This window comes from Mirounga leonina, unplaced genomic scaffold (genome assembly GCF_011800145.1).
Source record: "Mirounga leonina isolate KUSES-001 unplaced genomic scaffold, KU_Mleo_1.0 Mir_353, whole genome shotgun sequence".
In the NCBI taxonomy this organism is placed as follows: Eukaryota; Metazoa; Chordata; class Mammalia; order Carnivora; family Phocidae; genus Mirounga; species Mirounga leonina.
Window position 1 is genome coordinate 3,525,184 of NW_023270699.1, and position 15,035 is coordinate 3,540,218.

At 50.6% G+C, this 15,035-nt stretch overlaps 1 protein-coding gene across 6 annotated transcripts in view; it reads left to right on the plus strand.

Moving 5' to 3' along the window:
- The first annotated feature begins 25 nt into the window (after window positions 1–25).
- The window catches only part of RSPH1 (radial spoke head component 1), a 33,082-nt gene continuing 18,072 nt past the window's right edge, over window positions 26–15,035 (plus strand). Inside the window, exons 1-8 of one of the 6 annotated variants that reach the window (XM_035030119.1) lie at window positions 26–239; window positions 2,421–2,534; window positions 2,639–2,744; window positions 7,685–7,775; window positions 8,264–8,399; window positions 12,373–12,444; window positions 13,744–13,906; window positions 14,671–14,814. In XM_035030119.1, the coding sequence (XP_034886010.1) occupies window positions 186–239; window positions 2,421–2,534; window positions 2,639–2,744; window positions 7,685–7,775; window positions 8,264–8,399; window positions 12,373–12,444; window positions 13,744–13,906; window positions 14,671–14,814 (880 nt within the window). In that variant the 5' untranslated portion in view covers window positions 26–185. The other 5 variants (XM_035030121.1, XM_035030118.1, XM_035030120.1 and 2 more) reach the window with 5 other exon arrangements.

Consider the following 15,035-nt stretch of genomic DNA (forward strand, 5'->3'; position numbering starts at 1 on the left):
CTTCGCGTTGCTCGGACGGCACCCGAACGCCGCCGGCGGCTCCGCCCGGCGCCTCCGCCCCCGCCCGCGGGGAGGCGGGGCAGGCCGCGTGTCCAGGGCGACGGCGGACGCGGCGGTGCGGGCGGCGGGGACCTACCGACCGGGGACGCGCTGGTGGCGGCGAGGGCCGAGGGCGGGGCGAGGCCATGTCGGACGTGGGCTCGGAGGAGTTGGAGGAGGAGGGAGAGAATGATCTTGGGGTGAGCGCTCGGGGCGAGCGGGAGGCTGCCCGGCCAGGGCAGGGAGGCGCCGCGTCCTGGAAGTTGGCGGTGAAGGGCGAAGCGCTGACGTCTCCTTGCCGCCCCGCTTCCCGCGTCTCCTCCCCTCCGCCTCCCGCCTCCCGGTAAAGGCAACCACTTCCGAGTCAAAGCCTCGGGAAGCCCCCTCGTCCCTGCGGCCGCTCCCCGTCCAGGCGCTCTCCGCGTCGGCTGGGTCACTCGGCCCGCCGTGCTGTCCGGAGCAGTCCTTTCTGCGTGGAGCCCGGCCCCTCGGGACCGAGGCGGAGGGAGGAAAGTGGCTTCGCGGCAGCCTTCGAGAGACGCTGAGGACGTCTCAGCGGAGGCTTCCAGAACATTCTGCCCCAGAGACCCGGAGTCCCACGTGCTTCCTTCAGCCTTGCGGAGCTGACCCAAGTCGTTGGATCCCCCGGCTTAGGCAGCAGAGAGGCGGGGCCGGGTGCACAGCGTCCAGCCGTGGGAGCTGGGCTTTCTCATGTCCACAGATTAATCACTCTGCCCCAGGGGGTGACCATTTCCTGGCCGGCAGGTGGGAACCCCAGCCATGGTGTACGGAGTTGAGATAGTTTCAGAGGTAACTGGGAAGTCTGTCGCCTCCGCTGTGATAGATGGGTTGGTGCCTGCTCTGACCTTTTTGCGAGCTCTGTGTGTCCATCTCCCAGCTTCTTCTGCCCCGGTTACTGCTCAAGACTAGCACGTCTATGAAGTGCAACCACCCGGCCGGTACCGAGGGCCAGAAGCCTGGGATCTGCGTGCTCTCCAGATAGCCAGCAGCTAGTGCTAAAAAGCAGGACAAACTGCAGTGATTTACACTCCAGAATCCCCTGTGCAGTGAGGTCGAGTCTGGGACACCTCCTGACACCCCCCCCCATGCTCCTCTTTCATATCTGTTTCCCCCTCTACTGAATCTCGGGGAGCACTTTTAAAAAATCACTTGCTCAGGGTCTGCTTCTGGGGGAACCCAACCTACAGCATCTGCCGAGTAAGCCTTCGAGTTTGTCTCCTCAGGTAGCCCTAGTGTTTTGTAACTCTTTTGTGCCCATAATTTTAGCTTTAAATCACAGCTGGGGTCATTTTAAAGAGTTCCCCTCCCATTCAGTCACCTCAGCTCAGTCCTGGGTGCATTGGGAGGTCTTCTGGGGGGGGGGGTGTAGCTTCTATACATTTTGATTTAGACTAACCCTGAAACAAATCTGTAAGGTCACACATTTTTACCTTCTGTTCCGAGCAAGGATTTCTGAGCTAGGTAGTGCTAGGCAAGGGCAGACTGCAGAGGTGTTTGTTTCTGAAGTCCTGGTAGTGTTTCCGAGCTTGTGTTGTAGTAAATCTTTGCAGATACAACTCCATGTCAAATCATTACTCTGTGCCTTGGCCCTTTTATTATTTATTATGTGCACCCTGCACTCATGATTAGATGCTTGAGGAATGTTTATTTTGTGAAGGGTAGGAGAAAGTAGGTGAATTACAAGCCTGTGTTAGGTTTTCTTTAATTGATTTAAGATACATAATTATTTCCGTATTAGTCTATGAGTGTTTCAAACTCAAGTCTCTTGATAAGGACTTTAAACTTGATAAGGAGATTAACTAAGTGGAGTTAGGGACTCTTGTGACAACTGAGCCCTAGTTACTCCTCAGCTCCCCCATGTGGCTTCCCCTCCCACAGGCCCCTCCTGAGGGTGAAAGCTGTCAGGAGGCCGCAGGCTCCCACGGATCCTTGAAAGAAGAGGCGGTTTTTTGCATTTTAAGTCCTGGATTATTGGAGGAAGCCACAGGGAGGTATTTGTGTGGCTTGAGACCTATTCCACCTGCATCTATTACTTCGCACATGTTCCCATAAAGAACACAATTCGGAATACCTCGAGTTTTCCCCAATTTGTCGATTTTGTTTACAGTGTAAAGGATTATCATGATAAATTGCAAGCTCAGATGTTGGAGAGAGCGAGGGAGGCTCCCACCAGTGACAGGTCCTAGGGATGTCACCTTGGACCAATGCTCCTCATCGCTCAGGTGTGGTTACCTACCTCACCTGTAAGATGGGGCTGAGGATTGGGAGGGATTCCGTGAAATACTATTTACAAAAATGCTTAACCCATCCTTAGTGATTAATACACGGTGGCTGTAATTATCCCTGTCTCTTCTGCCCAGGAATACGAGGGGGAGCGGAATGAGGTAGGTGAACGACACGGACACGGGAAAGCAAGACTGCCCAATGGGGACACATATGAAGGGAATTATGAACACGGGAAAAGACACGGCCAGGTCAGAATGGGTGCCTTCGGTGGGTAGCTTTCTCCAGCTAATACTCTCGTGGTGAGCCCTGAATTCAGGAATGATACGAATTGTCTATAATCAATGTGTTTCAGGGGGTCTACAAATTTAAAAACGGTGCTCGGTACATTGGAGAATACGTTAACAATAAAAAGCATGGTCACGGCACTTTTATATACCCAGATGGATCAAGATATGAAGGTAAGATGTGCTCACAGAGCAGAAGAGAGACAAGCGGGGAGTGGGTGGGAGCCCTCAGAAACTATGCAGGATTCTGTGTTCTGGACTTTTTCTGGGAAGAATGTATCCAGTTTTCATCAGATTTCCCAGGAGGCCTGTGACCGCACCCCTGGAGCTGTGGTGACAAGAGGTATGACCTCGTGTAGGGAGGCTCACTGCTCACTGTCCCAGCTTTCTGGTCCGCAGTGTGGGAGGATCGAACACTAGGAACCGTGCCTGACGGATGGCGAGCACTCAGTATGTGTCGGCTCGGTGGCATCGCTTCCTGATGAGGACGTGTCCTTCGGGTGCAAGCCAGAGCTGCCTCTCTTGTTGCTGAATGAAAGTGGGACCAAGGAACTCTAAACCAGAGATCCTGCCAGTGTCCGAGAGCCAGGGGAAGGGTGCCAATGCTGGTCGTGTTAGAGAGGGAATTTCTGCTCTGTTTCATATTTCTTAGAGGGTTTATTCCAGGAGGAGCACCATCTGCTTTTTAAATCAACTTTAAACAATTTAGTGTTTGATTTAATTCCTTTCAGACTGTTATGAACTTAATCTCATTGTTGTCATGTTGTATTTTAGTGTAGACCTTAATACAAGCTGAACAACATGTAAATATATAAAAAAGATACTCAGAATAAGGGATCAAAGGAGTTTTTAACGTGAAAGTTAGCCAACATGTAAACCTTCTTTGGAAGTAGCTGTGAATTTTTGTGTGTCCATGTGGCTTTGTACCTTAAAGGTGCAGGGTGTAATCGCTGCTCAGAGATTTATTCTTGGGCGTCAGAAGCTACAATGTTAATTTTAGCTCAGTAAGTGAACAACCTTCCAGTCACAAAGTCTAAGTTAACACATGGCTGAATTCTTCGCCTGTCGTGTTGGGCGACGGTCAGCCTAAGGGACGCAGAGTGGTTTCCTGCAGGTTAGCGAGAGTGCTCAGCCTCGGCCCGAGGTGGGGGGCACATTGCTGATCTCCCAGCTGAGCCCGATGGGGAGCCCAGGGACGAGCGCACATTCCTGGTTTGGGGGCCACTTGAGCAGAGGCAGGGAGGCAGGGGTGCTTGGTGGAGCAGGGGATGAGGTTGGAGGGGTGAGTGGGTGCCAGACTTTGGAGGGCCGTTTGGACCACCTCTATAGATTGTGAGATGTGGGGATAGAGGGTCAGTGAGGGCTTGGGAAAGGAGAGGGAGCACCCGTCTCCAGTGCTGGTCCTGTTACCGGCCGCAAGGAGCAAATAAAGATGAAGATGTTTAGTAATGACACCGTGGAGAGACAAAATGCTATGATGACTTGACGTTGGCTTTTCTGGAAGCTCTCAGGTGGCAGGAGCTGGAAGAAGACATGAATGCTTGGCCATTGGTGCTTGTGGAGGAGAGCATGATGTTGGAGCCTGGGAAACCCTGATTTTCGTTTCCGTCCTGCTGTGTGGCCTTGGGCAATGTGCATGATCTCTCTGGTTTTTGGGTGCTGTCCCTATAAAAACATGTTTCAGTTATTACACATCCCTAAGGAGGTGGCCAATGCAAAGACCCTAGTTGGCAGGAACAACCACCAGAGTGATGCCCCACCAATGTCAGTTCCCATCTCTTCCATGTTTTGCTGACCCAGCAGTGGAGGGACCCAGCAGGACAGACAGTGACTAACCCTCATTTTAAGTAGGAAGAGAGCTTCTTGGAAGGGCATTTCATTTCATTTTATTTTTGTTTTGTTTTATTTTATTTTTTTAAAGATTTATGTATTTACTTATTTGTTTGGGGGCGGGTAGAGAGCACATGCACATGAGCAGGGGTGAGGGGGCAGAGGGAGAGGGAGAGAGAATCCCAAGCAGACTCCGAACCAAGTGTAGAGCCTGACTCGGGGCCTGATCGCACGACCCAGAGAGCATGACCTGAGCTGAAATCGAGGGTCAGATGCTTGATTGGCACCCCAGGGCATTTCATTTTAAACAGTCTTTAATCCCCAGAGCTCCAGACCTGGGAGCTCCGGAAGCCTGGGGACAGCCGCATGGTCGATGCACATGGAGAGCTTTGTAAGGGGACAGTGCTCTCCCGGAGGAAAACCAACCCAGAACCCAGGCAACCAACTATGGGGATTTCTCCCAAACAGAAATGTAGCTGAAAAACTGTTGACGCGGTCGAGAATGAGGAGAAAGTATAGGATTAGGGGTAGAAAGACTTTAAAAAACAAAGTGCACATTTAAAGCAACAGTAATACAGTTTCTCAGTGGCATGCAGTATAAAAAGGGAAACCTGCCTCATGGTTGTTAAAGACCTGCTCCAGGAGGCGACCTTTCCCTCACTTAGCTCCCTCACTTCTGCACCATTTCCTGTGGCCCGGTTACCATCTGCTGCGCAGGATCTCTAACAGCTTGTTTGTTCCGTAAACTGGGACTTTTAAAAAAAAGTTTCTGCACTGGCTTAAAATTTGGTGCCTTTTGCAGTTTAATTTTTTCTTATTTTTTTTTTTTTTAAGATTTTATTTATTTGAGAGAGAGGCGGGGAGGGGCAGAGGCAGAGAGAGAAAGCAGACTCCTCGCTGAGCAGGGAAGCCCGATGTGGGACTCGATCCCAGGAACCTGAGCTGAAGGCAGATGCTTAACCGACTGAGCCACCCAGGCGCCCCTCCCTCCCTCCCTTCCTACCTTCTTTCCTCCCTCCCTCCCTCCCTCCCTCTCTCTCTCTCCCTTCCTTCGTTCCTTCGTTCGTTCGTTCATTCGTTCCTTCCTTCCTTCCTTCCCTATTTTTTACATTTATTTATTTATTAGAGAGAGAAAGAACATGGGGGGAGAGACAAAGGGAGAGGGAGAGAGAATCTCAAGTAGACCCCCACTGAGAGTGGAGCCCGTTGGACACGGGGCTCAATCCCATGACCCTGAGATCATGACCCAAACCAAAATCAAGAGTCAGATGCTCAACTGACTGAGGGACCCAGGTGCCCTTGTAATTTAATTTTTTTTCTTGAAAAATTTCTGCAAAATACTTACTACATTTTTCTTGCCATGCTGCCCTGGAGACCAGCTCTCATGGCCAAGAGAAGAGGATGGAATCTTTTTGTTATGGTCTTTTTTGGGGGAAGAAACCGAGGGACGTCTTGGCCCCCGGGGCCCTGCTTGCTCAGTTCCTGAGCACTCACACAAGCCAGTTCTGGGCTGCTTGTCCCCAGCCCGGTACTCAGCTCAACCATGGCCTCAGTGGGAATATTTACACCTCAGAAACCAGTCCGTGCTACACATCTGCCCTCCTCCTCCTTCTCCTCCTCCTCCTTCTTTTAAACTGGTAATTTACCAAGACACAGTGACCCCTTAAAGCCCAAGTCCTCCAGGACTTCTGCACACTCTCTATCCTCAGGGCAGCTTTAGGTTCGAGCCCCTGTGTTTGCTGGACTATTTATTTCAGTTTGGGGGTTCTCCATCACCCTTGCTCATGCTGCTCCTGGCACACATCACGCCTCTTCCTTCGCTGGTACCAGTTCCCAGCTCCTTCTCTCTGGGCTGTTAGCTGTTTCCTGAGCCCGCAGCTCTTTCTGTGGCTGGGGGTCGGCCTCCCGCCTGGGGCGAGGGCAGGCTCTCCCAGGGCGGCTCTGTTCCTGGAACCACTGCTTGTCTGTCTCACAGAGTGCTTGAGACCTGTGGGACTGATAGGGAAAACATGTAGACGTGCCCTTCTGTAGATTTGTTGTTGTCGACGAACATGGGGTTCACTCATGTAAACACATACTTCTTGGAAGATCCACATGTTCTTGGCATGCTGCGTACGCTTTCTCTTCATGCAGAAGCGGGTCCAGTTTTCTTGTAAGCCAGGAGCTTATGCAAGTTTCGGGGGCTCTATTTAAGAAAAAGAATATAACATTGGCATAAATGTGAATGTTTATTTGTAATAAAAAATCAAAATAAATAAAAACAATTTTAAAATACCACGGACATTACAAAATCTGAGGAAGTGACAAATAGATGTTTAAAAAAATTAACTGACATGCCTGCCTCACTTCTTTTCCTTACCTTTCTAGCTAATAATGGAATGTCTGTCCGACAACAATTTTGTAATATCCCTTTCTACAGAGAAAATAGAGAATTCTATCTTTTGTCTTTGATCAAAAATTGATCAAAATTCATTTTTTAAAAAATTGTTCATAGTCTCGAAAAGCGTCATTCAGGGTAACAACTTGTTATTAGCAATACCATGTGTGTTTTTAGGAGAGTTGTCAACCTCAGAAACCTCTATTAAGTTTCTTTCCTGTGTGAGCCGTAAGACTGGAGGGCGTTGTAAGTCTCCTGGTGCAGGGATCCATCCTCAAGGATCGACTGCGTTCACTAACTAGTTTGCTGTTGTCATTATGGTAGAGGTATCAGGCAGTTTATGGTATCTTTGCCAATTCCAATATTTCTCAGCAAGTCAGCAGGAGATTCGCAGGAACCGGCAAAGAGGTGAGGAGGCAGAGACAATTAGTGAGGGAAGGGTCCAAGCAGAGGCAGGGGCTGGTGTGCAGGTGGGGCACCCCGGGCGCCTGGGCTGGAAAGCTGTGTGGGAGCCAGGTGATGAGTGGGAATAGAGCAAGCTGCTGGCAAGGGGCCGAGAAGAGATCATCGAGCCTTGGTGGTGGTGCTGGATCGCTAAACATATGCAAGCAGAACGAGTGTGCGGGACAGCTGGGCAGACAAAAACCCGGGTTCAAATCCTTGCTCTGCCACTGACCAGCCGTGATACCTGCTGTTGGCACGCTCAGCTCATTGCAGCCCACCTGCCTGCCCCTGCCCAGACTTGCATCCGGGGAGCCCCTGGCTCAGCTTCCCTTAACCGGACCCCCACGCCACGCCATCCAGCCGGAGGGGCAGGGGGACAGAGGGGAGTCACAGAGGGAGGAGACAGCAGGTGAAGGTCCTCTCTCCCTTCTCACCCGGGCCTGCTTTGTGTCGTCCCTTCCAGGGGAGTGGGCGGACGACCAAAGGCACGGTTACGGCATCTACTACTACGTCAATAACGACACCTACACGGGGGAGTGGTTTGCTCACCAAAGGTTTGCGTTCTCACTTCTGTTCTGTCGACTTACCTATGTAATGAGACTATGACGACGTCTTAGTATGGGGCCGAATCATGACAAAAGCCCATTAGCCAGCTCTGCCAGGCAGTCCAAACCCTTCGAGACTTTTAGGTGGGCATGCCAGATGCGACGTTACTGGGCAGGGGCAGACTCGCGGGGAGAATATGTGGTCCTTCATTCAAGAGCCCCCAGGGCTGGGAGGCCACCGAAGTACCCTCCTGGGGACACACAGCTCCCAGGAGCGCTGCCTCTTTCCGTGTGAAGCGGCTGATGTGCGGGACGGGCGTCGCTGTCCTGCAGGTGATGCCCCTCCCATGCTGGGCACACGGAGCAGGAGTGCGCTCTGATGGGGCACAGATAGAGAAGTAAAGTATAGGGCCCTCTCAATTTAAATGTGTCTTATAAACCTGGAAGGTTTTTCACTGTATTGGAACAAAACGCATTGTTCTCTCTGTCTTAACCAGGCACGGGCAAGGCACCTATTTCTATGCAGAGACTGGCAGTAAGTACGTAGGTACCTGGGTGAATGGACAGCAAGAGGGTGCGGCCGAGCTCATTCACCTGAACCATAGGTACCAGGGCAAGTTCTTGAACAAAAACGTAAGTCGGTGGGAAACGATGTGCGCCCTCCTCCCCCAGTCTATGTAAATATGGCGACGAAGAATACTAAAAACTCAGGGAACCCTCCCACCCCCTCCAAATACAGAAAGTGGGGAGCCGTGCCTCTCCCCAAGCCTCTGACGCCGACAGAGGGCAGAGTGGAGGGGCACTTGGTTCTTTTCTCTGCATCTCACTGAAATCCCCCCTCTCCCCGGGCAGTGACCCATCCCGTAGTTATAACACTGGGACATCCTGCCTCTCATATGTGCTCCTCATCATGAGTAGATCAGATGTGAAACATTTCCTGTGGTTGAGCATGTGGGTGTTTGGACTTTCTTTGCCCTGGGAGGCACGGGGCTGGAGCCCTGGGAAGGGAGACCCACGAGCTTCTTCCTTGCTGCAGGCTAGCCCACCCGCCCTGGGCGTGGACTTGGGCGTGGAGGTGTCCAGTCCGCAGTGCTCACCATTGGTCATTTCTGTTTGGAGGGCTCTGTGGCTATGCCAAGCCTTGCTGGGATGCAGAGAAGCCCTGCATATTGAGCCCCCACCATGCTGGTGTTCCTCGTGGCTTTGAGCCGGCGTTGGCCAGAAACTTCCCCTGAAGAGTTTGCCGAGCAAATTAAAGGCGGTAGAAGTTGACATAGAAGGGGGGGCCAGGGTGGCACAGTTGATTAGGCATCTGACTCTTGGTTTCAGCTCAGGTCGTGAGATTGAGCCCCACATCAGGCTCTGTGCTCAGTGGGGAGTCTGCTGGAGGACTCTCCCTCTCCCTCTGCCCCTCCCCCTGCTCGCTCTCTCAGATAAATAAATCTTAAAAAAAAAGAAGTTGATGCAGGCAATATTAAACTAATTTAATGAAGTCACCTCAGACTCTCTTAAAACTCAGTTTTCACTTACAGAAAATTCATTCCCTAATTACAGATTCTACTTTTAAGTCTTTGTAGAGCGGCACGTCCTCCCCGAATCTATATGTTGCGTATGTAATTCTCAGCAAAACTCTCATGGGATATTATGGGGAAGAGAGTTTGACAAAAGTTAATCGGGAAGAATCAACGAATGCGGCTGAGCGTAGACTAACCTGGAGAACAAGAGCTTTGTTCTGCTAGTTAGTGAAAACTATGCAAAGAGCGCACAAGGACAGTTGACCCTTGAACAATGCAGGGGTCGGGGGCACTGACCCCTGATCCCCCCTCCGCCCCCACACAGTTGAAGGTCCACATAGAACTTTGACCCCCCCAAAACTTAACTACCAAGAGCATGATGTTGACCGGGAGCCTTACTGACAACCTAAACGGTCGACTAACACATACTTTGTACGTTACAGGTGTTACAGGCTGTATTCTTACCACCAAGCAAGCCACATACTTTGTATATGTATTAAATACTGTATTCTTATAATACAGTAAGCTAGGGGAAGGGAAATGTTATTAAGAAAATCATAAGGAGGGGCGCCTGGGTGGCTCAGATGGTTAAGCGTCTGCCTTCGGCTCAGGTCATGATCCCAGGGTCCTGGGATCGAGTCCCTGCATCAGGCTCTCTGCTCCTTGGAGCCTGCTTCTCCCTCTGCCTCTCTCTCTCTCTGTCTCTCATGAATAAATAAAATAAAAATCTTTAAAAAAAAAAAAAGAAAATCATAAGGAAGAGAAAGCACATTTATAGCACTGCTCTGTATTTATTGAAAAAAATCCACATATAAGGGGACCGGTGCAGTTCAGACCTGCGTTGTTCAAGGGTCAGCTTCCGTTCCACTTGTAAAGCCCCCAGACGCTCGGCCCTCCACTGCCCCCCTGAGTTCCAGCCCTCCCTTCTCCCTCTGGCGTGTGACCCTCCGCACATCTTTCTGTGCAGCATGTACGCAAACGTTTACGGACAGCACGGGGCTGTCACTATATAAATAGGATCACAGTACATCAGGCCACGAAAATACGCACAGAGATGTCTCTCTTTTTGCGCATTTGGGAATATTTACATAGGTTAGATACTGCCATTGCTGAGTCTACAAATATTGACATTTTGAATCATGATTGATATCGCCACAACTGCTCTAAAGGGCTCTGCCAGTTCATACTCTGGTGAATAGACTCTGAGAGTCTCTGTCACATAGTCTCCAACGTTGTTGGATGTCACCAGTCTTTAATGTTTTTGCAAATCTGATGGTTAAAAAATGTCTTGTTGTTTTAATGTGCATTTTCCCGATTCCTAGTGAAGTCCAGCATCTTTACACAATTTTGCTACTGGTTTGACTATCTTCCTCAGAGAATTACCTGTTCATATCCTTGCTGACAAGTTGTTAAAACATACTTTAAAGCTTTGATAAATGCATTACTATATGCACTTGAATCTGTCCCTAGACTTTCTAATCTGCTTCATTGATCTCCATGGGGAAATCTGTAAGCAGATTAGAAAGTCTAGGGACAGATTCAAGTGCATACGGTGGTAATTTAGCTCCTGAAAAGGGCGTCATTTAAACTAATGAGGACGTGATGGGGAGAAGTCAAGGAGCGGTGCTCAGACAACTTGATAACCATTTGGGAGAAAAACAAAGTCACTTTGTTATCCAGCGTGAGATGAAGACATGCACTAGAGGGAGTGAAGGTTTAAATGTAAACAAAACCACAGAAAAAAATACATGTTCATTAACTTTGAAATGAGGAAAGAGGACTTTCCAAACAGAAATATAAAGGAAAACCCAACAGATTTTGCTTGCTAAAAATAATCCCTTATTGATTAGAACGCACCATAAAGAAAATTTAAGAGATAAATTACCAATGGGGCCAGGGTATTTGTAACATTAAATATAAATACATAAAGCATTTGCATCAATCAATGTGATTTAAGTGGTCAAAAATGTTGAAAAAAATCCAACCCTACTAATAGCTTAAAGATGTGACTTCATGATGAGATCCTGTTTTATATATCTTTAAAAAATGTAAAGATAGAGCAAAATGTTAATACCCAGGAAAAATAAGAGCCCCTTGTTTGAAGACAAGGGGCTCTTAAGTGCTGTTGTGGGAAGGAGAATTATTGGAGCCTCATTCTGGTCAATACATAAAAAAATAGGTGTGCCTATATATTTTGTGAGTATATATGTACACACTGTGTGTGTGTGTATACAAGAAATTCCACTTCTGAAAACTTCCCTGAGGAAATATCAAGAATGTACGTAAGACATGACTCCGAATGTGTCTCCTGCAGTGGTCTTTGTCCAAGGTTAGCGTCGGCATGCCAAATATTAACAATAGTAGATGGGTAAAATAGATTCTAATTCTTAAGTGAAAGAAAATACCAGATTGAGAACTGGCATTGTGGAAGACTATTGGTAAATATGGGAATTCATTTATGCCATGTTTCTAGGTAGAAGTAGAGTATGAGTCAGTGTGTGTAATTACGGTCAAACTTTTATTTAGAAAAATCTATGTACTGGAAATAAGGAATAAGGCTATAAAGACTGTGTCACAATATACATTTTTTAAAGATCTCATTTATTCATTTATTCATTTATTTATTTAGAGGGCAGCAGGGGGAGGGGCAGAGAGAATCTCCAGCAGACTCCACGCCTAGCGCAGAGCCTGTGAAGGGGCTCGATCTCATGACCCTTAGATCATGACCTGAGCCGAAATCAAGAGTCAGATGCTTAACCGACTGAGCCACCCAGGGGCCCCAAGACATGTCACAATATTATTAGCACTTCTATCTCTACCTCGTTTGCCTGTGGGTCTGGACTTAGTGAAATTTTTGTAATAAATACATTACTTTTGTAAAGATAAAACTAAAGTTTAAATAACAAAGCAAACAGGCTCTATACTTGGTAATTCCATTGGCCATCAGTTCATAAAAGCTGTCTTTAATCCGCATTGGCTGTCCCCCTGCCTGACTTTGGGCAGGTTTTCTGGAGGTGACATCTCCGCGGCATTTTGCGTGCTCCGTTGGGTGGTGAAGAGTGAAGCCCTTCTTGGTCTCTCCTTGCCCGCAGCCTATAGGCCCTGGAAAGTACGTGTTTGATATCGGATGTGAGCAGCATGGGGAGTACCGCCTAACAGATGTGGTGAGTGGCAGAGTGCATAACAGCGTCCTCTGTCCGTAGGCCAAAGAGCTGCCTGGGGGTATTGAGCCCACAGATCCCATCAGGTCACATGGAAGTCATGCCAGCTCTTGGCAACGTTGTGCCGTCATCCCCCCGTGTGCGCGTGCCTCGGTCCAGACCCAAATTCCCGGAACCGAGCGGTATCACGTCACTGTTCCTGTGGAAGCCCCCATGCAGCTGCGGTCAGGGGGAGCAGCTGGCCATTGCCATAAGCCCCCAGAACCGCTCCTGTTCAGGAATAAGCCTGGGGAGTTACACACAACCCGAGGGCCTCAGTCTAAGGCCGCACCTGAGCTTTCTGGGATGACGACCGGGGCTGTGATAAGCAGAGAAATCGGACAAAGACCACAGAGGACGTGAGGCGACAGCTCTCCAGGTGTGGTCCGGGGCCTGCAGCATCGCATCCCCACCCACGACGTCCTGACGCAGAAGCTCCGGCCCCTGTTTTCACGAGCCCCTCGGTGATTCTAGGGCACTGACATCACCCTTCATGGGGATGGAGCTCAGAAATTTGGCAACCAAGCCATCTAGTTCTGAGCGACTCAGCGGAAGTAATAGGTAGGTCTCTGTCACTCTTTGTCATAGATATCATCTTCTATGTGACAGTGACATTTCCCACATTTACTGATACTCAGATCTTGGGAAATTTGTGACAGTTACAAGACTGGGGACTAGGCTGGCATGCTCGGCCCAATGGGCATGTGCTGGCTGCTCAGTTGCCGGAATTGTACACTCTTACAAAAGATCCCACATTTAGAGAGATCAACTCTCCCTCTGCTTTCATGGGATTTCATTTCCCCCATAATCCTTGATTCTACAGCTTTAGTATTCAGGCCCTTCCATGCTATATGGTCGTCTTAGGATGCCTCCAGCCCTTTTCTGCCAGGGAGGCTAGCTAATTATACACAAAAAATCTTGAGACCCGGAAAATGTGACCGAGCACATGAAAGCCACACCCGGTCTCGGTCACTTCTTAACTGCTCCAGAAGGCTGGGAATGTCGAGTCCGGAAGCCGCTCACGGCAGGAGCGGGAACATGAATGTGCCACGTGGTGATGCCTGTCTGTGCCTCGTCTTAGCGATTCCAAGATCCACCTTTGAGCCGAGATCCCACCAGGGGCAGCTGACAACTGGGCTGACCACTGAGCCGTGCTGTCATGGTGGCCGAAATGTCCCCCCCCCCCCCCCCCCGCCCGGGGTAAACATTCCACCCCAAGTCTACACACATGCTGGTAATTTCACATTTTTGAACTTAAATTAGGAAAGAGGAGAAGAGGAGGAGGAGGAGGAGACGACAATGATGACTGTGGTTCCCAAATGGAAAGCCACCAAAATCACAGAACTGTCTCTGTGGACCCCAACCCTCCCCGAAGAGCAGCCACCTACGGACGGGCCTGGCCCAGAAGAGGCTCCAGGAACCGAGGGTACGGGGCGCCCCCCGGGTGCTGGCACTGGGCATCTCCTCTTTGTGGGCTTGGGACTCTGGGCCTGTTTTGTGTGCAGGATAATGTGGGGGGTCGGATCCTGCTGGGGGTGGAAAGAGGGGGGGCAGTGGGACTGACTGGCTAGATGGACAACCTGGTTGGTCCCCTGGGAAGCACTGCTACTAAAAGCCCACCCCCCTCGGTCTGCGACTGGCTGTGAGCCTGAGCCTGGGCCTGGGCTGAGAGCAGCCCGGTGACAGCCGCAGCTGTCCGTCCCCATCCCAGTGGTCTTCCTGAGAAGTAGCCAAGGTGCTGAGGGCTGTTGGAGAAGGTTACACTGGGCAGGAGTCCTCATGTATTGGGGTTCCTCCAGCTGGAGAGATCTGGGGTAGAGACAGCCCCAGGCATGGCAGGGTCAGGCCTCCCCTCTCTGGTCTCTGCTTGTGGGCATTCCCTTCCCTTTGGAGAGCAATGCTCATCAACTCTCTGGAATTGTCACCCATCAGCTTGTGAACCCTGGGGAACAGAGTGTAGCTTCTCGGTGGGAGGTAGACGTGCCCCATCTGAACCCCTGGCCGAGATGGGGCTCGGGCACTCCAGATCTGGGCTGGACTGGGTGACTTCAAGCAGGAGAGGGGGGTCCCCAGAGGGGATGGGGGGCACACTATCAGCAGGAGGGAGTGGGCACTGACAGGCCAGGAAGCAGCCGCCTGAGACCCAGGCCTGCAGCCTACGTGAGAGTGGTTCCTGTGGCTTCATGTCAGGTGGCGGGGAGCTCTCGGAGGAGGGCCAGGCTCTGGCAGATGTTTCTGAGGGGGAGACCGACTCCATGAGGCCTGGGGAGGACGATGGAGATGGCTCCAGGGAGGAGGGCCGAGAGGATTTCCGATATGACACCATCGACCAGGGTGAGCACGCACCCGGGCCCAGGGAGGAGGTGGGCGCACACTGGGGAGGGCTCTCGGGTTCTCCTGTCTTTGACCTTGGCCTCATGGGCGGCCCCGGGGACTGGGACGAGATCTCAGGGGCCGGCTGAGGACTCGCACGGGGCCATGGGGTTGTTGCTCTCTCAGGCCCTCCGACAAACCCCCTGACTGTGCGGGGGACGGCCTGCTGGCCTGCTGCCCTG